Below are 26,913 nucleotides of genomic sequence, written 5' to 3'. Positions count from 1 at the left end.
AAATGTGTGTGATTTTAAAGTTAGGTCAAGAAGGGAATGCACTTTGAGGATCTTAAATACAAGATAAGACCGTGGCTTGGAAAGTTGCTGAGCCATAAATTGCTGGAAGCTGCAGAAATGTGTCAGGGATGTATCATTGCATTTGCCCTTTCTTTTCCAGGCATCTGGGTGGCTCTATGGTCCGATGTGGTGTGGCTGTTGTGTTCTAGCTGTTTTAATAGGGCAGAAGTTGTTATACAGTGCTGGGAATTGGCTACAGTTCATTTAGGGGGGAAAAAAAAAACACAACAAAAAACAAAGGTCAAGCATTAAGTCATTTATTAAGTACTCTCAGTGGGCACAAGTGATGTACATGGTGATAACCTCTGCTGTGAAAATCCCAAGTGCTTTTCAATCTCTGCATCTCAGACCCACTTAATGTATCAGTCTCTGTTTTATTTCAGGGGATTTTCTGGCCTTTCTGTGATGATGTATATGGTAGAGTGCATTAGGCTGGCTCACCTTGATGAAAGGATTTGTGTGGGCACTGAAATGGGTACTGAACCAAAACACAACGGTGCCATCTGGGCCTGGCAGTTTCCAGTTTCCACATGGCTGTGCTGTCCTGAATGCTTCTGCAGAGCACGTTGGAAGTCCTCAGCAGTGCGTTCAGGTGGCTTTGCTGAGGACAGGATTTGAGAGCACGCAGAAATGCAGGAGGTGGCAATTTCTTGGCACAAGTCACCCTCCACACAATGCATCCAAGTCCGGTGCACCATCACTAACAGGTATCAACATGAAAATCCAATGGGACAAAGAGGTGGAGGGTAGAAGGATGAAGATATGTGCCATTCTCCTGTGCTGCCCCAAGGTGAAACACAGCTGTGCCCTTGGAGCAAAGACTTGCTTTATTTGAGAGCTCCACAAAGAGTTCTGCAGCTTTTCAATGGGAGTTTCTCTTTTTTTGAGAGCCAGGGCAGGGTGAACTTTGGCACATGTTCAAGGGTAATAAAGATAAGAATTAGCAGGGACTTCTAACATAAGCGAGACAAGATAAAAAGCTATTGAATGTAGTTCAGCAGCGTGCCGAAGCAGATCAAGATGTTATTTACAATGCAGTTTTTATTTGAGTAACAAGGAACAATAACAGCTGCTCCATTTTGTTTTACTTCTGATGCACCAAGAACCCAGAACATTTGCACAAGCCAATAATTAGCACTACAGTATATGATGCTGCAGGCTAAGCTGCTGAGCTGTTGGCTTCAGCCTGGGTTTTGTTTGGGCATGTCAGCAGGCACGGGCTTTGAAATGAGTCTCATTTTTCACAACACAAACTTGTGTTTTCTCACTGCCGTTCATTATTATAATACAATTTCATCCTCTGTACATATTTTGTTGCTTTTGAACCCAGGCATGCAGGCTCTGAGGACACAAAGTTTGGATCGCTCCCTCACAGTCTGTTCCCCATTTGGTTCCAGCAGGCTGAGGGTTATTTGGTGCCATGTGAATCTGTGTGCTGCTGCATTCTTCATCTCCTTTAGATAAGGCAGCAGTGAGAGCTGAGAGTGCTTAGCTGCATCTCCCTTGTCCCTCCAGGTTGCTTGGCACAGAGACATGCCCTGCCACAGTCGTGGTGCTGCTGTCCTAAAGAATACACGGGAAGGGAGTTTGCTTGTGTTGTGCACTCCAGCACTGCACCATGAAGATACAGGACTGTCATATATAGTGATTGCAAGCAGCTGGAGCAAATCCTTGCTGTCATCTGCTTATGTCTGTTTCAGGTGGAGAAAAGGCTCTTTCCATCTCTTGCATTAAGCTCTGTCCTTTGCGTTTGCATGAGAATTTGCTTTTCTCAGGATTATGAATATGGTTTATACAGATCAGGTTTTTAGGGAAATCAGGAGAGTGGGAAGTGAAATGAAAGCTGATTGTGTATTTCAGCCATTCTGCTGCTGGGTTGCTTTCTGTGTGTGTGTGTGTTGTTTTTTTTCTAAGTGGATTTGCTAAGCATATTTCCCTTCCTGATTTGCATGGTTGATACGGTTGCCTATTTTCATGGACTGATGCCTCCTTCTCTGTCCACCTGCAGTGTGGCTCTAAGGAATGGTAGTGAAGCTGCAGCACAGGAGAGTGAGTTATTAAACAGGCAAAACGTGGCATCAGGACAGCATCTGGCCCATCCTCACCATTGCTGTGCCAGCATCACTGCCTTTATCCCAGGAGGGAGATAATCCCTGAGTACAGCAGGCAGCACAGAATGAGTGAGTGACTTACTTCAGGCTAAGTGGGAAATATGCTGGGAGAATATGACCCAATTTAGATTCCTAAGAAGATCATCCTTTCCTGTCCTTGCTCCTCCCTGCTGTAGTTAGCTAACAGAGGTGTTGGGGGGGTCCTAAGCTATGCTGACAATGTGCATCCCATTTGGATAGCTGTACAGGCTAAGGATGTCCAGTTCTTGTTCTGAGGTGGTGGTTGAGCCATTCTAAGGGCTGTGTGTGCCCAGCTTTGTCTGCAGAGCACAGGTGGAAGCTCAGAACCAGCTGGGGACACATCCTGAGCAGAAGCTGGGGAGCCAAGTGACACCAGATTGCAGAGGAGGAAGGGGCGGGAGGAGCCGCCTTGTAACAAATACAGGAAATGAGCTTAGCTCAAACCACAAGTTCTCTATTGTCTTAGCTTCATCGAATTTACAACACCAGAGGTAAGGAAGCTGAACAAATGCCCCTGGGTTTGCAAGATGAAGTTCAATATGAAACTAAAATCTAACACTGCCACTTGTAGTTCCATCAAGTTGGACTCGTTTATCCTTATGGGTCCCTCCCAGCTCGGGTCTGATTCTCTGAGTCTGGTAGGATATGTGGGTGCTGTTGGCTTCTGCAAAGGAGAATTGCAGCTGAGCTGCAGGGCTGACTTAGTGAGTGCTCTGCATTTATAGCAAGCACATGAAGTCAACCAGGCAGGAAACAGGACCCGAGGAAATGGCCACAAGTTGTATCAGATGAGGTTTAGATTGGACATAAGAAGGAACTTTGTCTCTCAGGCACTGGAATGGCTGCCCAGGGAGGTGGTGGAGTCGCCATCCCTGGCAGTGTTTAAGAGGAGTCAGGATAGGGAGCTAGGAGATATGGGTTAGTGGTTTGCTGTAGTTATGGTAAAGGGAGGATGGTTGGACTAGATGATCTTGTAGGTCCCTTCCAACCTTGTGATTCTATGATTCATTTAACGTAAAATTCTCTCACTGAGGTCAGTGTGGTATCTGTAACGTGCTAGGATATTACTGATGCTTTAATCTGTTGAAATGGAGTAACTCAGCCGTATGTCTAACATTCAGCTTACAGCTCCAGGTACATTTCTGAGCCTGCCCTGCCCTGCTAGCAATTGCTGGTGATTAATTTTGCCCTTAGTTTCTGAAGGAGCAATGCTCTGCCAGTTTGCTTTGATGGATCCTAAGTTTCATGTCATGAATTGCTGCGCATTGTGGTAGGACATGGGAATGTTATCCTTCTGTTATAAATAGCACCATTGGTGTAACTCCAGGATACCTTGGCTCAGTTATGCCTTATGTAGGATAGGAATGCATAAAGTGCTAAATAAGTTAAAGGGATCCTATAAATACTTTCGTATGGTGATGAAACCCCAGTATGACTAATCGGATGAGCTTTTTGCTTATCAAATCTCTGGTGAGCCATCGCTTGGGACATTGTGATTGCTATGGAAAAGAAAGACAACAAATTTAGCAACTGACAACAGGAAGAAAATGTCACTTGGAGACTGAGAGCGAACTTCTGTCCCCAGCAACAAGGCTTAAATCTATTTGGCCTTCTGGGACCCCAGACAACACATTGCTTGTGGTGGGGCAACAAGTGTCACACCAATTGAAAATCTATAGCATGTTTCCACAAATGGATGTCTGTGCTAACTTGGTTACACACCCATGCCAAGTGGAGGTCAGATACTCTTCTGTTTGCCTGCCTGCAAGTTGAGGCTGAAATTTCACATGCCATTTATTCTTTTTTCTGGTGCAGTTTGCCTCACTCTCCTTTTCACCCCATTTGTTCTGTTTGTGTTGCAGTGCCAGAAGCTCCGTGAGGTTTTTAACTTGGATTACCCTCACAGCACCTTTCTGCTGAAAACTCTGACGATTGTATCTGGCCCTGACATGGTGGACCTCACTTTCCATAACTTTGTGTCCTACAAGGAGAATGTTGGCAAGGTATGTGGGCCTGAGGGCAGAGAAGCACTATGAAGGACAAAGAGTTGGCACATTCCAGAGGGAGCAGAAAAGGAGTTGTTGGGTTTGTAGCTCAGCAGTATCAACCCAGGCTGGTGCCCTGTCCATGCAGTGTACTTGTGCTGTTCCATCAGCTGCCTCCACCCTTATGTGTGTGTCTGTTTTTTCTCCAGAGCTGGGCTGAGGATATTATGGCCATTGTTCAGAATCCCCTCACATACAACGCTTCTCGGTACACCTTCCTAGAGAAAATGTAAGTGGTTTCTGATAAATGTTGCTATCTGAAACATTTGCTTGCTGCCCTTTCTGTCTGTAATGGAAAGAAAAGGCTTCTTAGCATCCGAGTCCTTTGGCAGTCTCCTAAGCAAGTCCTGTGCCAACTCAGGTGCCCTCAGGTGCATGGCTGTGGGTGGTCAGTGGGCTCTGTGCTGTGTGATGACTGACCAGCACTGCAGCACTTGAGCCTTGGTATTAGATACACATATAGCACTAGACAACCTGAAATTCTGAGCTTCAGTGCTCACCTCAACTTGGTACTGCCTCTTCTTGGCTCTGTGATACTGTTCGGTTTGGCAGCATGAGATTGTCAAGGAGGACTTAATAACAGAGGATACCATCATCTCACATCTGTCATATGTTTCAGAGGGATCTTTCTGATATCAGAACAGTTTGCCTGTTTCTCTTTCCAAAGAGATGGGAGCAGGTTCTATCTGAGGTTAAGCTTACAGCCTGTAAGACCCTGGTTTTCAGTTAACTTTTAGTTTCCTTTCCCAGTTGTGTTTTCTTTTTTCTTCCTCATCTTGGCTTTTTTTTCCACAGCCTGGTGAAGCTGAAGATGCAACTGAATGCAGAGGGAAAGATTCCTGTCAGGAAGTGAGTAAGGCTTTTGTTTGTCTTTTATTGTATATACAGTTAGATGAAAGGCAGAGCAGCTGGTAAGAGAGTGGTAGCCCTGTGCTTTCGGCTGCCTGCTTCTGCTGCATCTAAGGGTAAAAAACATTGCCAAAAACCATGACCTATGAGGTAAAAACTATTCAAGTCATGAGAGGACTCCTGCTGCACTTAAGTTCCTCCCACTGAAGGGCCTGGTAACATAACCTGTGTCTGGAAAGGAGCCTTTCTGTGACTGCAGGAAGAAGAGATGTCTGATACAGGCTGTAAGTAGCTCACTTCGATGCCCTGGCCTTGCTTGTAGAATAGCAAAGGTGGTTTATATGGTCTAAACCATTTCACAGTTAAATTGTCCAGATTAAGAGCCAGACTTATAAAAAATATTCAGCATCTCTGAGTGCAGCTGCATGTGAAGCTTTCTGAGCCTCCATGTCAGGCTTTATTTTTAAGTTCCATGTTTACTTGACTTTCACTTTGGACATTAAAATCCCTTTTGAAGTATAACAAGGATGCTGCGATTTTTGCCTTGCAAAGGGCTGCTTGGGAGCAGCGTGCAATGTTTGCATATGTCAGCTAGAGCTCCAGTTGAGCACTTTTCCATCTGTCAACATTATTTGGCACTTTTTGTTCCCCTTCTTGACTGTGAGCACCTGTTATTCCAGGAGTGTAATAGACCTGACATCTGACTTTATCCACAAGTGATACATCATTGTTGCTGATTGGGATGTTCTGAATCTAGGGAGAATTCAGTTATTGTTAATAATCCATAATACTACAAAGAGACTGCTTTAAACTGAAGGCTTGATCAGATGCATTCTGCCCTGCAGACCAGTACCCGGCTTTCTGCATCCTTGTACATGGTGGTAATGGTTTCTTGTTTCCCTGTCTGTGTAGTATTTTTCAGATGTTTCCTGCAGACAGGAAGAGGGTGGAAGCAGCATTAAGTGCTTGTCATCTTCCAAAAGGCAAGGTAAGAATGTTACCAGGTAGCCACTAGTTTGGGAATAATCTTTTTGCTTATCCTGACTGTGCTTCCCGTGACTTCCAAAACATCAGCTGCCCAGATTCTTTGAAACTGCTTTGAAATCCTATCCTTGTTGTTAGCTGCCTTGCCTAAACTTCAAGCCTTTCTAAGATATGTTCATAGCGCTTGCAGCTCTATGACTTGCACTGTATGGCGTAGGAAGCAGCACGTTCCCTTCTGTCCATTTCCCCTACTCTTCGAAGCAACAGATCTGATGGCACTTCTGCCAACCTTCAGAGCACCATCCAGACTTCTAACAGCTCCTATCTGCTCATGGTGCGCTTTGTCGTTGAACAGGACCCACTAAGTGACAGTTTAAATAGCAGTCCTTTCTGAAATAGGCCATTATAATGCCTCTCCACTCCATCTCCTCTTTCCTTGCTAGGTGTGCCAATTGCTTATCTGCCTTGTCACAATGAGTGCTGGACTGCAGGCGTTGGGTGTTAACAGGTGAAAATCATTGTGGGTTAATGATACTGACATGTCTTTCTTTCATTCTCAGAATGATGCCATCAACCCAGAGGACTTCCCTGAGACTGTGTATAAAACTTTCCTCATGAATCTGTGTCCACGGCCTGAGATTGATGAGATATTTACTTCACAGTAAGTTTCCTTCAAGCCACAGAAGAGGAATTCATCTCTTATGGCAGAAGAAAGGCAAAAAAGGGTTTCAGGTTAATCTAGGTGATGGTAATGAGACTACTTGTGGCTAGCCCCAAACCAGACCATGCACAGCATAAAACCCATTAGCCAGTGACTTGTTTTCTGTGCATTAGTTAGGAAGAGGTTTTTAGAGGAGGAAAGAAGACCAGAGTAGGAAGCATCATTTATAGGAAGAAATGTAGATAAAAGAGAATTTTGTGGTCTCAGAGAACTGTGCACTTACTGTTAACCCGAGGAAGGACCAGTGCCTCCATTATGAAGTTTTCTGGCACATGTGTTTTTATGTAATTCTTTCCCCTTAGCCATTTCAAAGCAAAGCCCTACATGACCAAAGAACACTTGGCAAAGTTTATCAACAAGAAGCAGCGAGACTCTCGCCTCAACGACATCCTTTTCCCACCAGCAAAACCTGAGCAGGTGCAGAGCCTGATAGAGAAATATGAGCCCAGCGTCATTAACATCCAGAGAGGTGAGTCTCACTCAGCCCATAGGACTGGTTCTTCCTTCACATCCCACTATGAAGGTAGCCCGAAAATAGCAGAGCATCTCATACCTTCTGGTACCCTGGCTTTTCCAGGGGAGCAACCAGCCTGATTATCACAAATCTATGCCTTACTGGGTAGGAGGTGCCAGAACCCTTGTGTTTCAGCACCATTAAAGCTTTCTTTTCCATGTAGGGCAGTTGTCTCCAGAGGGAATGGTCTGGTTTCTCTGCGGCCCTGAGAACAACGTGATAGCACTGGACAAATTGATGCTGTATCAGGACATGACACAGCCACTCTCACACTACTTCATCAATTCATCCCACAACACTTATTTAACAGGTATGAGCATGTACAGAACTGCCTGATCTCCGGCACCTACCACCACAAGGGATGGGTGAATGATCCTGACAATCAGGCAGATGCATCTCCCCTTTAGTTTGGTGGGCTGACCTCACCACTTCTTTCCAGAACTTGTTTTTTTCAATAACATCCAACATATTTTCATTCTGCTCAAAGACAGCAGATGTTTTTGCTGGTGCCCCACGTGAATGGCTAAAGCTGAACCTCCCTCCTTGTGTTCTCCTCCAGCTGGCCAGTTTTCTGGTGTCTCATCTCCTGAAATGTACCGTCAGACGCTGCTGGCTGGGTGTCGCTGTGTGGAGCTGGATTGCTGGAAGGGCCGTCCCCCAGACGAGGAGCCCATCATCACTCACGGGTTCACCATGACAACTGAAATCCTCTTCAAGGTACAGGAATCTTCTCCACACACTTGCCCTTGCTTGGATTTAGACTGATATCCATTCAAGTTGACTGACAGTCAAACATATTGGCAAAGATGTTTTGAAAGAGAAAGATTCATGGCAAGGTCACAAGGGAATGAATGTGTAGATAGAATGAAAGATGAGCATATGTGCAAGAGGTTGGATTTTGTGTGCATCATTGGACCTGGAGGACCACGAAAGGTAGATGAGGATGAATGATTGATGGGAATGCAGGTAGTCGATTAGAAGTGATGGAGGGACAATTGAGCTGGTGTGCCTGTATGCAGAGTTGTGTAGCACGATGGATATATGGACAGAAAATTGCATGAGAGTTTTACAGCTGGATGCCAGACAGACAAACAATCGAGGTGGCTTGTAGAAAACAAACATTTAAAGTGAGTTAAAGTGTGCTTTACAACCTCAGCTGGTGGTGCTTTGGAGGAACATATTTTAATTACTTAATTACATATCTATCTGGTGGAGCAACTGCCCTCTAGCACACTGAGCAGACAGCTTCCCTGAGGGCTCAGCTCCCAGGCTTCTGAAGCACAGTTCAAAGCCTTGCAAATGCATGGCATTCATCCACAGAAGTTACAGACAGCTTGCAGGTTAAAAATCAATGCACCACGCTTATTTTTCTGCCCTCATGTACACAGCGGTTGCCAACAGGAGGGCACTTCTTCATTTTAAAGCTCTTTATTCATATTCCGTATCTTTCCCCAGTTCCAATGCTTCTCAAGTACTAAAATATTTCTTACCCAATGTGGGACCACCACACTGAGGTTCTGGTGCTAGACCTGGTCTCACCATTTAATCTGGAGCCCACGTGTAAAGTTAATACACAAACACAACTAGAATCAGGGCTGGAAGGTAATTGCAAAGGAGCAAGTGATGCTTCTTTACCATGTCATTAAGCAGCAATGGGAAGAAAATAGTGGAAAGTTTGTGGAGCTTAACAGGGATTTGGAGATAATATGATTTTTTTTTATTTTTTTTTTCCTCAATGTTATTAATACTGAGTATGTTTCCATGGTATTTGCATTGGAAATGTCAGCGCTGCTGGTGAGTGAACATTCCAGATTTCTCTGCTGCTGTATTTGAAGCATGTTGTGAGCAGGTGAAATGACAGAGAATTGGGCAGCTTCAGAGGCTGGTGTAAACTTTCTTACTGGAGAAGCCCCTGACTGATCACTGTAGAGATTCGAAACATGGGGAGGGATCAGTTTTGTGGGGAGATCAGATCTGTTACTAATGAGTGCTGGTCTCTGTGATGTGCTCTCCCTCAGGACGCCATTGAGGCCATTGCAGAAAGTGCTTTCAAAACATCTCTTTACCCTGTCATCCTCTCGTTTGAGAACCACGTGGACTCGTGAGTATCTGGTGATTGTGGTGACACAACGTGGGAAGATTGTATTCTCTGTTGTCCAGAGCAGAACAGACCAGGGCTGCTTGGTTTGAAATGAGTGCCTGTGTTGACATGAAACACTGTTAGGGATTTCTGTGGCAATTCTAAGTGGGTGAGGATTTATGGATCTCAAGATAGTTGCTCATGCTAAACTCTGGATTTGGGCATCTGTTTTTCTGCTCACTCCAGCTTTATCTCTTTGTTTATTAGGCCTAAGCAGCAGGCAAAGATGGCTGAGTACTGCCGAACCATATTTGGAGATATGCTGCTGACAGAGCCTCTGGAGAAATACCCAGTAAGTGGGAGCTGGGGAAGGAGGCTGAAGAACCTGGTTAGGGGAGAGGTCTTTCTGAAGAAAAAAGTGGCTCCTGATGCCAGGAGATGCCACAGGGGATATAAGGACAGTGATGAAAAAGGATAAATGAGCTCAGTACATTGGGGTGAGTAACCTGACAAGTGGAGGAAAGACTTCTCAGTCACAGGGTTTTTCCTGAGAACTTGTCTGACCCTGCTCCTAATGCTCCATCCCTTCAGTGACTTTGGAAACTGAGCTGTAAGTGACCAGGCTGTTCCCATTGCACCAAGATGAATCAGTGTATTTTCAAGGGTGTCTGCACTTGCTTTGGAAAGAACCAAGAGTGAGGGCATAGTAGCATTTCAGGCTCTTCCAACCATTGTTTCTAAATTCCTGTTTCCAGCCTGGAAATAACCCCTTGGGGGCATAGATGGGCAGGCCAGTGACATGCATCACACTGAGATAAAAAGAGCTGAAAACAAACAGGGATCACACTGATGATTACCCACTGTCCAGTCCCATGTCTTTGCCCAGGCAATGGGGAGAAACAGCAGGATGGATGTGGGACTGGGCAGCCTGGTCTTGTGGTTGGTGACCCTGCACATAGCAGGGGGTTGGAACTGGATGATCATTGTGGTTCTTTTCGATTCAGGCCATTCTATGATTCTGAATTACTAATAGATCTGTTGCTATCTGTATGGGGAGTGTAGGTCCGGAAGCAATCTGAGTCACACATCCTCATGTGACACACAAAGCCACTGCCTTTGAGATTTTTTAATTTAGGAAGGTGAAGACTTAGGAAAAAATCAGCCTAGATATAGTGGGACGTGCCTGTAGGTGGAGAAATTAAAATGTACAGTGGGTGAGAGGTGTTTCCATGCACCAGTAAGTGACCACAGGAGGGGCAGGATGGCTGAGTGTCTAAGTTGTATCTTTGCAAAGAAAGTTCATTTTGAAGTTTCTCTTTTGCAGCTGAAGCCAGGAGTTCCTCTGCCAAGTCCTAAGGATCTCTTAGGGAAAATCTTAATTAAGAACAAAAAGAAACAGTCTGTATCTGAGAAGAGGCAGAATTCTATGAAGAAGGGGAAGAATGTGGAAACAGAAATCATGGAGCAGCCAGCTTTTATGGATGCTGAAGATACTGGTATGTCAAAGGGGGAAAATGGGACCAGTGTAGCTAGATGAGCAAGTCTGACCTGCTAGGGACTTTCCAAATTGCCTGATAGTAGCTCTAGGCAAGGCGATACCAGTCATCAATTCAGGCATCTCAAGGAGAAGCATAAGCTTAGAAGATAAACTAAATCTTCGGAATATTTTCAGACACTGTTCCAACTAAATACTTAATAGTAAAGTCATATTGGCTGTCACCAGTCACCTCTCTATTTTCCATGTGGTTTAGCATAGTTTCCAGGAGGATCTGCTCCATGACCTGGCTGAGCACAGAGGTGAGACTGACTGGCCTATAGTTCCCCAGGTCTTCCTTTTTGTTCCTTTGTAAAAGTTGAGGTTATGTTTCCCCTTTTCCAGTCAGTGGGAACTTCATCAGACTGCCACAACTTCTCAAATACAATGGCTTAGTAACTTCATCTGCCACTTCCCTCAGGACCCTCAGAGCTCTTCACTGTTTGCAGTCAGAGCAGTCATGGAATCTTGTCTTCACGTTCTACTAAGCACTACTGATGTGGGCTCTATGCTTAGTCTGGGCAGGTGATGTGGCTGAAGAGGAACCAGAGGAAGAGGATGATCAGCTTGGAAACCTGGATGAAGAGGAAATAAAGAAGATGCAGTCAGATGAGGTACTGTTATTATGGTCTCTGTTCCTTTTCTGGTTTGTTGTTTTTTTTCCCCCTGGCCTCCAATTTTCTCTGGAGACTCACTATTCTGAATGGAGATTAACTAATATCAAAATGCAAAGGGGAGCAAACCATGCTATGACAGCTTTGCTTCCTTCCCTTCCTTCATGCAACCCCCCTGCAAAAGTTGTGACAAATATAGAGGCCATAGAGAAGAGGTATTATTTCTGAACCTGACTTAGATATTCTGCTTGATTTGGAGGTAACTCTCTGCCCTCAGGGTGTTTGGAAAGGCTTAGCCTGATAAAAGTTATAGAAACGTGAAGTGCTGCTTCTAAAGGGGAAGAAGCAGATCAGCATTGCCTTGAATGGAAAAGATCCATTTCCCATTTCCCTTTCCCTAGTGTTACTCAGAGAAGAGGGCAAACAGTTTATCTTCCTGGTTTGTCCCAAAGGTTTTGACAGACTTTGACAGGTTACAGAGGTCCTGAACTTCTTATGAACTGTCCAGATGTGTTTTATTTCATCTCTGGAAAAGGTCTCTTCATTTTTCTTCTTTTGTATTTTGTTGCATTTCTTTTCCTGCTCAGGGCACTGCTGGTTTGGAAGTGACGGCGTATGAGGAAATGTCCAGCCTTGTTAATTACATACAGCCCATCAAATTTGACTCCTTTGAAGTCTCTGCCCGTAAGTCAGTCTCTCATCACACGCAATGAGGACTGGGTGCACCTTTCTTCTAAACACTTTCTTGTCTTCTCTTTCTAGAGAAGAACCGGAGTTACGTCATCTCTTCCTTCACTGAACTGAAGGCTTACGATCTGCTGACCAAGTTCCCTGTGCAGTTTGTAGAGTATCCTTTTGGCAACGTTTGCCCCCTGCAGTTGGTTGTATGAAGTGTGAGAGCTGGGTTAAGGCTAAGGTGCAGTCAACTGAATTCTGGGTTCAGGATATGGTAAACTCTTCATCACAGGTGTAAAGTGTGCAGGTGCTGGTGATGCACAAGCCACAAGGGTGGCTTGGGCTGCTCACATTGATTCTTGACAGCAGGCATTCTGCATTAACAAAAGGCAAAGCTGTTAGATGTTTACTCTTAAACAGGAAGAGATGTAGGAAAGGAGTGTTGTTGCCCCAGCTTCTCTTTCTTCTTCTTCAGAAGGCTCTGAGTTTTCATAGGAGAGCTTAAATGACTCTTAAATCTGAATTCATGAGCTAGTGCCAGGGTGCACAAGGAGTGCTCCAGTTTGGGTTCCAATAGAGCAATTGTAGATACAACAAGCGCCAGATGAGCCGGATTTACCCCAAAGGCACCCGGATGGACTCCTCCAATTACATGCCCCAGATGTTCTGGAACGTTGGCTGTCAGATGGTGGCACTGAACTTCCAGACCATGGGTGAGTGTCATGTTGTCTTCCAGCTTCTCAGTGGGTGAGGCAATGTGCTCATGTTCATTATCTCTTTCTTCCCTGCTGTTTTCTACCACTCCTGTTCTGCACTCCTTGTTCCCAGAGTGTTGCTCTTCTCTGAGTCTCTCACAGACCAACAGCACCTTTCTGGGTCCAGCACAGTCCAGGCATGCAGAGCCTGCAATGCCTGTCCTACATGTTTATGCTTATACGTGTGCACAGGCTTGCTGTCCAATATCTGGGTACCATGTCTGCCTAGTTTGTAACATGATGTCAGAGTAAATAACTTGAATGAAGGCACCAGGAGCTCCTGCATTCCCTTTTCCTACAAGGCAGCAGGCATAGCTCCATCTGGCCACAGGGCTGTTCTGTCTGTGCTATTATTTCCAGTACACTGACCTGAGCAGGGAAGAAAAGCCATTTCTTGCTGTACAGCCAGCGTAAGGGGAGGCAAAGAAAAACCTTCAGATAACACTGTTCTTTACTGTTTCCTCTGTCTCATGTATGGAGAATGGAGTAGACTGGCTTACAGGATCAATAGCAGGGAAATAAAATAAAAGAGAGAGTGAGAGATTGGTTATGAAGAGGATATCATACCAAAGACAGGTGCCAAAACCATAAGCCACTGTTAGTAAGACAAGAGGTGGCAGAGGAGAGGATGGACTGAAGGGAGCCCCAGAATGACAGAAGAAAGAAGTGGAGAGGTTCAGGCAATGATTTGCCTCACACCCACAACAGCGGGTACTTCTTAGAGTATTTAATTTAGTTCTACCCATGATTTATGGTGCAATCATAAGCAAACCACTTTACCTTTCTCATAATAGCTGCTGTAATATTTTTCTCTGTAGGGTGCTGAGAGACTTAATTAGTTTTTGAAAGGGCTTTGTGAGTCTTTGGTTAGCGTGGGCTGCAAAAGTACAGCACCTCTCAGCTCACTGAGAGCCACCTGATTAGATCTCACAGCAGTTTTGCTCATTTCTTTCCTCTCTTTGTATCTCAGATGTCCCCATGCAGCAGAACATGGCTCTGTTTGAGTTCAATGGCCAGTGTGGCTACCTGCTCAAGCACGAATTCATGCGGCGTCCAGACAAGCAGTTTGACCCTTTCTCAGTGGAGCGCATTGATGTGGTGGTGGCAAGCACCCTGACTGTCACGGCAAGTACAGCCCTTGGAGCTCTTCCTCCTCTGACAGCCATTTGCTATATAACCAGTGTGTATGACCCCTCTATTTATTACCCAGTGGGGTTCTTAGTGGCAAATGAACCCAGGGAATCCTGTGAGAGAAATGCGTTTCCGTGGCAACTCCCCACCTTTTTGCTGTTTCAAATTAATCATAATCACATGAGAATGGAAAATTAGCATCTGCCAAGCAGAAGGATGCCAAGGCTGTGATGTTGGGGAGGGAGGAAGGTGGAGGAAGTGTTGGTGCAAGAAACAGGGGTGAAGGAAAGGTAAAAGAAAAGCCTATTGTGGATTGGAAGGTGCAGCAGAAAAGGTGATTTGGAGCTGGAGAGGAACTTAAGGTGTGGGTGGGTTCTTTTGTTTTATTCTTTTCAGCTAATGAACATTTCTGTTTGCTCACAGATACTTTCTGGTCAATTCCTCTCAGACCGCAGTGTGAAGACGTATGTGGAAGTGGAGCTGTTTGGGCTGCCAAGGGACACGAAGCGCAAATACAGAACCAAAGTGACCTCCACTGCCAACTCCATAAACCCTGTTTGGAAAGAAGAACCTTTTGTTTTTGAAAAGGTAAGGAGCACTTCTGTAAGGATTCGGAGTGACACCAGGAGGGACTCCCTTCTGGAGAGCTCAATTGTGGCTTTAAACAGACCAAGAGCGTTGCACCCTGAGATAATATCCAAACAATCTACAAAACAGCTCTCCATGAAGGTTCCTTTGTACAGATATGGAGCGGCTGGGAACATTGATGGAAATAACAGGTTCAACCTCCCCTTGGTGGTGCACTTCAGAATGAATTCACTGATTAAATTTGAAGACTTCAAGCATAAGGAAGCAGAAGGAAACTGTGGTTAAACTGTCAATGGGGAGCAGGCGTGATGGGCAAGTAATGGGACCAGCAGGAGGTTTTCATCTGTGCCTGATAACAGAAGGCTGTCCTGTTTGTCTGCCAGAATTCAGTGCTCACTAATCCAGCTATGGGGGGGTTAAGCAAAGGCGATATTAAGGTCTGGCTTTTCTGCAGTTAGAAGAAAGGTGCATTACAAATTCAGCTCTGCCAACACACTGTGAGATAGCAGATATTTTCAGCCTACTTGGGATGCGGTAGATAAATATTATCCTCATTTCAGAAAATGCTTTTCAGGCTACAGTTTTGACAGACTGATTTTTAGTTAATTTTATGGCAGAAAAAAAAAATGAGAGAGGATGATGAAACAGCCCTTATGGCAAAGTTACCATGCTTGGTAAATTATCTTTCCAAATGCGTTTCCTCATTCTGTGAATTGCTTTGTGGGAGTGCTGGTTTGGAGGGTTTATTGCACAGCTTATTCTTTAGGTAGCCTGCCCTCCTGCAATCCCTTGCAGTTTCTCCTCTGAGAAGCCTGTGTTTGGTGGAGTTTTTGTAACTTCACTTGTGCTCATGACAAACTGCAGCTTTAATTTACAGCGTTTGGAAACAGGAGATGGCTTCTCTGGAGAGATATCCCTGTCCATTGCAGGAGATTTGGACTGGATGATGTTCAAAGGTCCCTTCCAACTCAAACAATTCTATGATTCTATGAGATTGCACTGTCTTGTTGGAAGGAGTGAAGTTGTGCTCAGTGAAGCCAATATGCTGTTAAGGAACAGAGTGAAGGTGTCTCACACTGTGTGATGTTTTGTTGTGTTTTTCTCTAGATCATGATGCCTGAGCTGGCATCACTCAAAATCGTGGCCTTTGAGGAAGGAGGAAAGTTCATTGGTCATCGTATCATTCCCATTATTGCAGTACACTCAGGTAGGTTTTGAGGCAATCCCTTCCTCTTTGGTAATCTTGAGGTATATCCATCTGAACATCTGCATGTTTTCCTTCTACACCTGTTGTGTGGAATATCACCTGTAGGCAGTGGAGCCTTCAGTTTCATCTGATTATTTCCTTGGTTTAGCACTGTACATATTCACCATGCCCTCCTGCTTCATTTTACTGTTGGGGCACATAGACGAGAAGGGAGGAGATTGTGTCAACTCATCTCTTCTGCTTTCTGCTTTCAGGCTATCACCACGTTTGTCTCCGCAGTGAAAGTAACATGCCACTCACCATGCCCTCTCTATTTGTGTACCTGGAAGTAAAGGATTACGTCCCTGATGCTTGGGCAGGTAGGATGCTTCAGAATGTGCCTGAGGTTTTGTCCAAGCTTCAGTCTAGAAGCATTTTCTGTCCTCTTCCTTTAAATAGGGAATGGCCAAACAGAGAGAAATGGGGAAAACACCCCTCTGGAGATATTAACAGCAAAACTTTTTAACAGTCATGAACAAAGCCAAGTAGGATGTCATGGCAACTGCCACAGGACTTCTTGTCAATAGTATGGTTTTGACCATACTCTCTTTCTCTGTATCCATAGAAATGAACCTTGTTCATGGAGAGAAATGCTGGGAAACTGATGGTTTTAACACAGATTCTTAATAGAAAAAAAAAAATGGGTTAACGCAGCATTGGATGAGGGTTGGAGCAGGCGTTGTGCAAGCTGACAGTCGTAGCCTGGTCTGTCTTCTCCACAACTTTTTGCCTTTTGCTAGAAAGGAAACCAGAAGGTGCTCAGTGTTATTTGGTAATTCAAGCAACATTTCCTTTTTGTTTCTAGATCTGACTATTGCTCTCTCCAACCCAATTAAGTTCTTCAGTCTGCAAGAAAAGCGATCAGTTAGTCTAAAAGATGGCTCGGAGGTGGAGGTAAGTTTTCCCAAGTTCTGCCATTGTCTTTAAGATGTGCTGCATGGAATTGATCTGAAATATCAGGGGAGACTGTCAAGGGGCTGCCCACTGTCCTGGAGCAAGGCTGTCCACAACAAGCCTATGTGTTACATCTAGGCAGGCAGAGGACTGCCTTGGGTATAGAAGTGGAAAGTGTCAGAGACTAATAGCAGCTTCTCTTAGCTATGAGTAGTTAACACCATTGCCAACAAAGGAGGAAACTTTGTGGCATACAGGCAGATTTCCTAAGAGATCAACAATGGAGAAAGCACATGAGAGCTCTCTGTGTGTCTTTGCTGCAACTTTTATTTCCTAATGTCAGTCTCCAGTTCCATTTGCTATACTTAGATTTACCTCTGATCTTTGTTGTAGAGGCCTGACATGCAGAGGAACTTCTCATTCCCTGAAAATAATGGGATACCTGAGTCTGCCAGGAAATTCAGCACCCCTTTTGCCAATGGGCCTGCAGGTAAAGCCAGAGCCATGGGATGAACTTACAGAGGGGAAAGCCAGGCACTCACATGGCTGGAAAAAGATAGTGCTGGAAGATGAAGATCCTTGGTAACAGGATCAGAACTTCTTGAACCAGTTCAGCAACTTACATTCTGGTGCTTGTCATTAATAGCAAAAATTGTGTGTGTGCTTTGGGTATTGTGGTTGGAATGGATGTGACACATACACTGCTTTTACTCTGCAATGGAAATGTATTATCTGGTTTGGTCCTAACCCTTAACACCTCTCTGCCCTTCAGCTCTTTGTTGTTGAAGGATCTCTTGTAGCTCACTGTTCCTTCTGACATTCTAAGTGTTCTCCCTGAAAACTCAGTGCCTTGTGAAACTGTGCTTACACAGAACTTCTGTGTAATGTTGGGAGCTGTAGAGGCTGGTAGTTTTATTCACCAGCTCAGATGTGAGCACTAGACTTATTTATAAGAGTTGAAAAAAAGTTAATGGATTTCCTTGAACAGGAGGCAAAGTCTGTTGCATTTATTACTCCTGAAGAAAGCATTTATTACTCTGTTCAATTAAGATGTAACAGAGAAAGATCACATAACATTGCTTGTTCCTCTCATATGGGCACCTTCTTGACCTTGCAAAACAAGATAACCAACAAATGTAACAGATGTCTGTGACAGTGCCAGAAGGAGCATTTCTTGAACCTGCACTTAATCCAAAGTGATTGATAATCATTCAGGTTAGGTAAAAGCACATCTCCCACCGTGCACTTAAGATTTACTCATTCTGTTCTAATTTCTGGCATTGATGATCTCTCCTCTGCCCATTTTCATCCCAAAGTTCCAAGGTGGAACATTGACAGCAACCTCTTCTGTCATTTTAGGAGCAGCAGCTCTTGTCAAGGATGGAAACATGAAGGAAGTGACACAGCTTGCAGGTAATTCCCTTTGTGCTGTTTGTGAGAGCTGAGGTGTTGTCAGGTCCTTCACTGCCCAACTTCTGTCTGGAATGGTGCTGAAACCTGTTTGCAAATTAAAGAGGAACCTACCCAAGAGTAAAGTTGTTGCCCTCAGGCCATGGTGCCAAATAATTGCTGTGTGCAGCAAGTTTTGTTTGGTTGGTTTTTTTTCAAGTTACTCCTAAACATACACAGTAAATATTCCCTCTGGCAAGAGGTATCACATAATATGGAGCTCAGTGGGCTCTGATTTGAAAGACCAGACTTACTGACCAAGAGACTTGCAGTTGAGCTGCACACTTGAGTGTCCTCACTAGGAGCCTTTAGTAAGAGCTTGACCCCCATTTGTAGACACACCCTCAAAGCTCAGCTAAGTTTTTACACATTTGAAGCCAAAAGTAAAAGTGACTTCCCCTGTGAAGGTAACTCCCTGTGGCTTTTTTGCTAGATAACCACATCTGAAGCCAGTCAGTAGACTTGGTGCTGCCAGATAACAAGTTCTCCAGCAGTTCACAGCCATCCTCCTTCTCAGTGTCTTCACTGACCTAGGGAGACCTTTCACTCATTCCTTACAAGTGAAGCCAACTGTTAGAACTGGAAGAGCTGACAGCTCTTGTCATTGTCACCTGACTTTGCCTCCCCCCTCATCCCCCTCCAAAAGAAAATAAAAATAGTAATGAAATAACAAAGCTTTTCCCTCATAATTAGAGCTGCCAGCTAGCTTAGTGCTTGGGCTGCTTAGGACTATGGAAGAGGAGGCAAAGAAAGACATAAGGGTATGTTACCCCATCATGTTCCCCAAGGGCAAAATGCCAGAAGGCAATTGTTCTCGCTGTCCCCAAGGCAGGCAGCCAGCAGGTGGGGAGCTGAGCTGGATGCCATGCTGAGGAGATAGAAGGAAAATTGAATGAAGGCATCTCTCTGACCCCAAGAGGCATCACAGCAGGGTGGGAAAGCAACCTCTGTTTGTATTGCAGAGCCTCAGACAGCCAGCCTTGCAGAGCTGCAGCAGATGAAGCTGTTCCTGAAGCTGTTGAAGAAGCAGGAGAAAGAGCTGAAGGAGCTGGAGCGGAAGGGAAGTAAAAGGAGAGAAGAGTTGCTGCAGAAATATTCTGTTCTCTTTTTGGACCCTGTCTGCCCCGGAGGCAAGAAAAGATCCACGCACTCCAGGAAAACCCAGAAGAAAAGGTAAATATGGCAGAGGGTTCTCTGGCCTGTGGAGCACTTCCATATACCAAAGCAGAGGGATTTCTGAGATGAACAAGGCCAAGCAATGCAGTACAGGCCTCTGCGTCTCACTGGGTCACTTGGCTGTTGGGTGGATGTTGGGTCAGCAGGGTATTAGCATCCCAAAAGCAACACAGCTGCTGTATGTGTTCTGCAGGAGTCTGACAACAGGTGATGTCGGTACCTGTGTGCAACCTGTAGAAATGGCAGAAAGCATGGATAGCAGAGTTTTGGAACTGAAAGAAAGGCTGGAGATAGAGCTTATCCGCCTGGGGGAAGAATACCACAGTGGAATTCGAAGAAGGAAAGAGCAGCATGCCACAGAGGTAAGGACTGCATGTGCCAACCAAAAAGTAGCCTGTGAAAGCCCCTGCAGGGACAGCTTGAAAAACAAGTTCCTCACTGAACTGTGAGGTCAGAAATGTGGCCACGGGGCAGAGAAGCTCTCAGTGCAATTGTCAGGACCATAGAAGGTACTTGAAAAGAATGCAGACAGTGATGTTTGCTTGTCAGAAGCTACAAAATCGAGGCCCATCCTCATGAATTAACCAGCCCTGGGACTCCAGTGCAGGAAGGGCTAAAGCTAAAACTGGTGGTAATTAGATACTGACAGTGCACTGTGTCTCATCTTGGTCTGTTTGGTTTTAATCTCACTTTCATCCCTTCAACAGCAAACAGCCAAGATAACAGAGCTGGCCAGGGAGAAGCAGACAGCTGAGCTGAAGGCACTGAAGGAGTCATCAGAAAGGTAAACCCTGCATTTGAACAGCAGACTAATGATAAGTAGCTCTTAGTTTGGGGAGCATTTCCTGTTAGATTGCAGAGCACTGTCCTACAGCGAGTGAATGACAGAGAGGAGAAACATTTATTTGGTGGTAAATTGAGGTACAGCAACGTGACGCAGTGTCCCATAGTCACACAGTGGCAGTGTTGGGAGCAACTTACCACAGGTGTTAGTGCCTGAGCAGCAGCAAGTAGCCTTGACTGAGTCAATACAGGGAGCAAGGCTGCTAGTCACTGTCTGTCACCTCCATGTGCTGCAGCCAGTACATCAGATAATCCCTTCCAGGGACTGATTGGCTCAGTCTAAGTGCAGTCTTGGCTCCAGCACTTGAATAAACTGACAGAATCAATTTGCTAATTTCTAGTTGGGCATATGTCCATCTGTTCTTGCAGTCACACTGTTCTGAAGCTAAAATCCCTGCTCGTTCCTCTTTACCTCTTTAGCCTTTAGCTGCCAAGTTTCAGATGAAACTTCTTTCAGTGTCCTCCATCAGGAATGATTCTCAGTCTCCCTCAGCTGCTGATCACATTCAGACGAGACTAAGAAAAACAGGCTGACCAGTTAGGTAATGGTTTTCTAACAACAGAATGTAATTTAGTTGAGTCACACCTACAGCTGGCTGTGAAACATTCAGAGATCTTGAGCAAGCAGCAATAAGGTGGCTGTGGGGGTCAAGACAGAAATGGCAGCATCATCTCCAGATCTATCTCCATAGTAATTTATGTTAAAAAAAATGAATAAATAGGACTGTGAGCTTGAAGAACAGATGATTGAGGAGGATGTGACAGAAACATGTAACATCATGAATGCCATGGGGAAGTGATTATTGTTTCTTATGAGAGGAAGAATTCTTTGGGAGTACTTCTTGCATACAGCATATAAATGCTGTTCTTTGCCTCTCAGAGCAAGGAGCAATGCAGTCTAAAAGTAGAGCTAAAACTCCAAGGTACAAGAGACGCTTAGGAAGATGAACACTTTTCTTTTCACAGCAACATTAAAGACATTAAGAAGAAGCTGGAGGCGAAACGATTAGACCGAATCCAAGTCATGATGAGGAGTACTAGTGACAAGGCTGCTCAAGAGAGGTACTGAGGTGGATGTTGTGGGGTTTTATCTTTTTGGAATGCTAGCTGTGCTGCTCCAGGCAGGGAACAACGCTACTCCATAGTCACTGTGACCATCAGGGATACTTTGGAAAGCAATCAAAGAGGCAGTGGCAGAGCTCCAGTGGTCAGAGGAGAGAAGCTGGCCTGTCTTCACTTCAGGCACAGCATTCTTTTTCCAGTGCATTCCAGTACAAAGTGAAGCCAAACATCTGCTCCCTAACTGCAGTGATAGTGTCATTCCTGCAGGCTCTGCTGACGTTGGCTTCTGGAGCTTTCTCCCTAGGCTTAATTTATGTGCAGCAGTCAGCAAGATCCGTGTCACTTACTGCACTTGTGAATAGCCTGAGAGCAGAGCATCAGGGATATCTGCAGGGATTAGGAGCTCATATGGAGATGCAGTGGAAGGTAATTACCATGGAGAAGTGGTACCTTGAAGACAACCCTCCCCTATGGCCCCTGTATCTTTGGTTCTGTTACCTCTCAGCTTCTTGCCAGAGGGACAGTGTTCCATCCATCCTATTCAGCTGAAGTCTGGGAGCACTTCTAAATCTTTCCCATCTGCCCTCATGAGTATTTCACCCCCCTGTCTTCCCGAGCCTCACTAGAATCTGTCCATGATGGTTTCAGCAGGGTGTGATTGGGTGCGTAATGGCTGCATCCTTCCTTGACCTTCATTTTGTTACAAAAATAATAATTCTGCTGCTGTGCTCTTGTACTCAAGGACTGCTTGATATGAATCAGTTCTAAAAGCTACATATGTTCAAGTATATAGAAGAGGGTACACTGCCTCTTCTGCTTCCTACTCACAGCAAGGTCCTTTTAATGTCTGCTTAGAGGAGAGGACGCAACAAGAGTGTAACACACCACCAGCTGTCCTGTCCTGCCATATAGAACTTTATCAGTATTCATAAACAGGCTTTATATAAAGATAACAGATGCATTATAGGATTTTATATATATATATATAAACTTTTTCCTTCACAGGTTGAAGAAAGAAATTAATAGCTCTCACATCCAGGAAGTGGTCCAAACAATCAAACTGGTAAGTTCTGCTTGTGGCAATCTGTTCTGTGCAAAGTGGGGGTGTCTCACGTACAGCATCAGATGTGCCAGGGGGGAGTGTGAGCTTTCTGAGCTATTTAAATCCCATTAAGCTGTTGCTGTATTGAGGTCTGAGTGCTTACTTCAGGCAGCTAAAGTGCAGTTGCAGACAGTTAGTACCCTCAATAAGATCCTGCTGCTCCAACACAGTTCAGTCAGTCCACCCAGCTGGTTGCAGAGCCAACAGACCTCAGTACTTTGAATTTCTAATACAAGTGATATATACCCCTCTATTTGCTGTTATAAACATTCATTTATGATAACTGATGTAAATTTGGATGTTGGTTTTCTTTATTTTGTTCTTTTTCAAGCTGACAGAAAAGACAGCCCGGTATCAGCAGAAGCTGGAAGAGAAGCAGGCAGAGAATTTGAGAGCAATCCAAGAGAAAGAAGGCCAGGTAAAGGCAGAGATAATGCTTTGGGTTCACTGCTGCTACTCAGTGCTGTAGTTCCACAGCAGCACCATGGCTCAGTCTTCCTCCTGTATTCTTTAACTAGAATTTGGAATCACTGCTGCACTCATCCTCCACACACACACACTTAGCCACCCACTCCTCAGTATGCTGAGGAAATGAATGGCTGTGAAGGTGGCTCTACAGAGCCTGCAGCAAGCTGAGGCAGGGACGCTGCACTCCTTCAGTCCCTGTATAGCCTTCATTTAATCACACAAAGCCCCCAGTGTTTAAAATGGGATGGAGCTGTGTCTTTTGCAGAGGTGAGTCTCCTTCCCAAACTCCTCAGACTCTCAAACCATATTCATGTACCAAATTGTGGTGCAAATCACAACAGTGCATCCTTCCTCTTCCCTTTATCTGCAGGGAAGACAAAGGTTGCCTGAGGCGTGGAGATATGTCATTTAATGAGACCAAAACTGCACAGTGCTAACACTGCATCACAGTGGTCTCTCTTAGAGCAAGTTTTTATTCTGTTTTGAGCCTGAATTCTGCTTATCCTCAGTGTCTGGAGGCTGACTGGAGGTCTCTGTTTGCAGCTCCAGCAGGAGGCAGCAGCAGAATACGAGGTGAAGTTGAAAAGTCTGACTGTGGAAGTGCAGGAGTTGGTGAAGAACTATGTGAAAGAAGTCTTTCGTGATGGGCCGGTGATTCAGAAAGAAGCAGTTCTGAGCATTCCCGTGGAAGAACAAGGCTCTATAAAGCAACTGGAAGAGAAGATCCCAGGGGCAGTGGTGTCAAGGCTGGCAGCAGCTACAGCTGAGCCTCCAGGAGCAGAAACAGACATCAATATTGAGGAAAGCATTCTGTGAGCAATGCTTCCTTTGTTCCACTTACGGAATGTTTATGGACATATGTAATGAAGTTAAAGACCAGCTTGACAAACTACTTTTTCTTTCCATTCTGGGTAACTCCTGAAATCCTTCAGGAATTTTACTACTTTGTTATTCTAGGTATTGGAAATAGTCTGAGGAGCTCACCTACAGCGAGCACTTCACTCTCCGTAGCACTATAGTGTGTTTCATCAGTGGGGCTGAAGACAAGCTGGTTGTTGGCACTGACAACAGCATATTTTGGCCTGGGTTCAGTTGTCAGTTTTCAGAGCAAGATCCCTCATTGTCCATTATGCACTTGTTCACACCATAGCAATCTCAGAAGTAGATCCCTCTGAACAAAATATAACTCTCCAACTGTCCACTGTTGATGCTCCAACCAGCTGAGAGCCAGCCTGGAAAAAAGCCTCAGAAATGCACGTGAATGGAAACGGCAGAGGCTCAGGAGAAACTGTTGCTCCCTAAAGTGCTCTTCCACCTGGCAACAGTACCTGCTAACAGGTAACTACCTATTACAGCCCCTGTTTGTAGGAGGAAAGGTCAGTTTAAATCTCCTATCTTTTTGTTTCTTAGCATTCCACTTCCTTGCACAACCAGTATGGGCTTTTCAGTTGTTTTCCACCCCGGGGGCTGATTCTCACTCCCTATTTTGACTTTACCACTTTGGTGTGTCTTCAGGCAAGTTCTTAGATCTGAATCCAGTATCTCCTAAGACCCTTCCAGTCTTCAGCAGACTCGTTGGACAATTATAAGGTACACTATGAGGAGCCTAAGAGCCTTAGCACGGGTTCCTGCTATCACAAACACACTTGCAGATTCTCTACTACCATAATTAGATGCTGTACAGAGCATCACTGCAACTTTTGCCCATGAAGCTAAACTATCTCCAAGCTACATAGTATAGAAATCTTTACAAATATCTCTAAGCTGCTTGAAAATAATTATGTTGCTCAAATGAAGAGCCAGACAGTTATATATTGCCCATAAGAGTATCTCACACAGAAAGCTCAGCACAGAAAACACATTGCATCCATTCAGTAGCAGAAAGAACAGCAGATCTCTGAAGCTTCCTTTGCCTGCTGCCATCCCTCTTAAAGAATGAGAACAGTGGGTTCAACAGTGATGAGGAGAATCTGCTCCTGGGAAAGCCCAACTCCTCAAATAATTCACATGCTCTTTGGGACCTGCAGTGTAAGACAACACTACTTCTGTGTGAAGGTGCGGTGCTCACACCTTTCTCCAAAGCTTCACTCACTTCCCATTTCTCCATGAGTTACAACCACTCTGACTGATAACAATTCTCTCCCTTTGTTGACATAACAAATAAGTCTTGTTCCACAGCCTCACTGAAGGAAATCTGCCCAGCAGCACAACTTGAAAGATGAATGGTTCTCAGCCTCTTTTAGCCATAGCAGGCACCTGCTGCTGTCTGTTTTCACTCATACAAAACCTTTCCAGCAGAGGGTCAGGTTCCCAATGATTTGGCTTTGTCTTGCAGCAGAAAAAAGGGCACATTCCTCTTAGCCATCTTTACACTTTCTAGGACAACAAAGCCTTATGTTGTGAATGCAGAACTTACATCACAGCCCCCTGCCTCCATGTATACTTTCTCTCACCTGTGTTATGATTTTGTGCTCTGAACAGCGAGTTCTCACTCATCCAGAAGGAAGGAACTGGCAACATATGGCCCAACTCCTTTCCTAGCACTGTGTAAGACAGAGCTTGCTAATGGATCCTAAAAAAGCAAGAAATAACAGCAATAATTCAGTACAGAACAGAAACACGCTGGCCTTCCATCAAATCCTGTATGCCTTAACACCAGCCCCTTGCTTTAATGCACCCATTTGGGCAGCCATGCCACCGCAGAGCTGCAGAGGGTAGAGTATCATTAAACCCAGCCAACATGCAAGAATACAGCCTGCAAAGCTGCTCTTGTTAGTGAAATCTTTGCCCTTAAACTGTGCATTCCTGACTGCAGCAAGGGTTTCTCTCCCCTCCCTACAATGTGCCGCTGCAGTATCGTCTATTGCCACTGAAGTATCGCCTATTAGTCTTCTCCACCCCTTGACCTGTTCTTCAGGTTTCTGTCTTTTCTGGAGCAGTGAGCTCAATCATGGTTGAACCTGCAGCATGCAGTGGTTGTCAGATGAGAGCTGTTACACCTCGAAACTGCACTGGGGAACGCAACGTCAAGTGCTGCCATAAAAACCAGCTCAAGTAGGTATGAGATGAGATGTTCCAAACCTGGTCTGACATGCAACAGGAGACCAATACCTCCCTGTGGTGTTAACTTAGTACTGGAATTGTGTGATGTACATTGCTGACTTATTTATTTTCTAAGATAATAAAACACTGCATTTCTTACCGAAAAAAAAGATCACCTTCTTTATCTACCAAATGGAGGCCAGTGGATATGGGTTCAAGTCCCACGTGTTGCCCAGCCTACACACAGACTGTAATAGAGTGTGCACAGGTCTCAAATTCAGCTTCTTCATTTCCTAAATATGCCATCGCCTCCAAGCAGAACATCGTTCTCTTGCCAGCCTTTGGACAGTGACTTGGTTAGAGGAATCAAGGGCTGAAATAACACCAGGGTGCTCTTTGGGAAGCTGTAAGGGTGTGGACATTGAAAACAAATCACAGCCTCTGGAGGAAGTTATTAAACGAATGAGGTACTAAAGTGGCTGCAGCTTCCAGCACAGAGCTCTGTTTGACGAGGACAGGCACCATTATATATACATAAGTGCAACTGGGAGACGACAGCAGACGCAGGATCCCACTTTGATTTAGCAAATTGTTCATCTCTATTCCACCTGCCAGCTTCAAAGGCCTGTGCACACCGACTGCCAGGGCTGAGACAGCACAGAAAGGCAGAAAGGAAAAGAGAAAGCAACATTTGGGGGAAACATGACACAGAAGAACAGCAAACCCTGAGATACAAACGTAACCTTGTTGGAAGCCAATAGGAAAAGATCTTCAGAGGGAAAAAGAAGAAAAGAAACAACATCTCAAAGCAGAAATTACCCACCGAGTAGGCTGCAAGACTGCATTTTGCAACGTACTTACTTAGGTATCGATTAACACATGAGAAAGCTGGCTACAGAACATTACTGCAGTGCAAATCTAAAAGGTTAACGGCATGAGTTTCAATAGG

General features: G+C 44.9%; 1 protein-coding gene across 4 annotated transcripts in view; it reads left to right on the top strand.

Annotated features, from left to right (window-relative positions):
• Positions 1-25,671, top strand: part of PLCB2 (phospholipase C beta 2) — a 34,954-nt gene extending 9,283 nt beyond the window's left edge. For 3 of the 4 annotated variants that reach the window (XM_032444858.1, XM_032444859.1, XM_015863277.1), the window contains 29 exons: positions 4,055-4,195; positions 4,387-4,466; positions 5,033-5,086; positions 5,999-6,074; positions 6,631-6,731; positions 7,094-7,260; positions 7,469-7,615; positions 7,865-8,022; positions 9,324-9,406; positions 9,653-9,737; positions 10,710-10,881; positions 11,436-11,533; positions 12,121-12,217; positions 12,296-12,380; positions 12,797-12,921; positions 13,934-14,088; positions 14,518-14,682; positions 15,790-15,889; positions 16,144-16,248; positions 16,734-16,822; positions 17,216-17,312; positions 18,182-18,235; positions 19,234-19,444; positions 19,641-19,809; positions 20,155-20,231; positions 21,257-21,352; positions 22,358-22,415; positions 22,786-22,872; positions 23,466-25,671. In XM_032444858.1, coding sequence (XP_032300749.1) covers positions 4,055-4,195; positions 4,387-4,466; positions 5,033-5,086; positions 5,999-6,074; positions 6,631-6,731; positions 7,094-7,260; positions 7,469-7,615; positions 7,865-8,022; positions 9,324-9,406; positions 9,653-9,737; positions 10,710-10,881; positions 11,436-11,533; positions 12,121-12,217; positions 12,296-12,380; positions 12,797-12,921; positions 13,934-14,088; positions 14,518-14,682; positions 15,790-15,889; positions 16,144-16,248; positions 16,734-16,822; positions 17,216-17,312; positions 18,182-18,235; positions 19,234-19,444; positions 19,641-19,809; positions 20,155-20,231; positions 21,257-21,352; positions 22,358-22,415; positions 22,786-22,872; positions 23,466-23,738 — 3,405 coding nt within the window. In that variant the 3' untranslated portion in view covers positions 23,739-25,671. Of the gene's footprint in view, positions 1-4,054; positions 4,196-4,386; positions 4,467-5,032; positions 5,087-5,998; positions 6,075-6,630; positions 6,732-7,093; positions 7,261-7,468; positions 7,616-7,864; positions 8,023-9,323; positions 9,407-9,652; positions 9,738-10,709; positions 10,882-11,435; positions 11,534-12,120; positions 12,218-12,295; positions 12,381-12,796; positions 12,922-13,933; positions 14,089-14,517; positions 14,683-15,789; positions 15,890-16,143; positions 16,249-16,733; positions 16,823-17,215; positions 17,313-18,181; positions 18,236-19,233; positions 19,445-19,640; positions 19,810-20,154; positions 20,232-21,256; positions 21,779-22,357; positions 22,416-22,785; positions 22,873-23,465 lie in introns of those variants that run through there. The other variant, XR_004307359.1, reaches the window with a different exon arrangement.
• The last annotated feature ends 1,242 nt before the right edge of the window (positions 25,672-26,913 follow it).

This window comes from Coturnix japonica, chromosome 5 (assembly GCF_001577835.2).
Source record: "Coturnix japonica isolate 7356 chromosome 5, Coturnix japonica 2.1, whole genome shotgun sequence".
In the NCBI taxonomy this organism is placed as follows: Eukaryota; Metazoa; Chordata; class Aves; order Galliformes; family Phasianidae; genus Coturnix; species Coturnix japonica.
The sequence above is the reverse complement of the archived record's forward strand: the minus strand, read 5'-3'. Positions and strand labels throughout refer to the sequence as shown.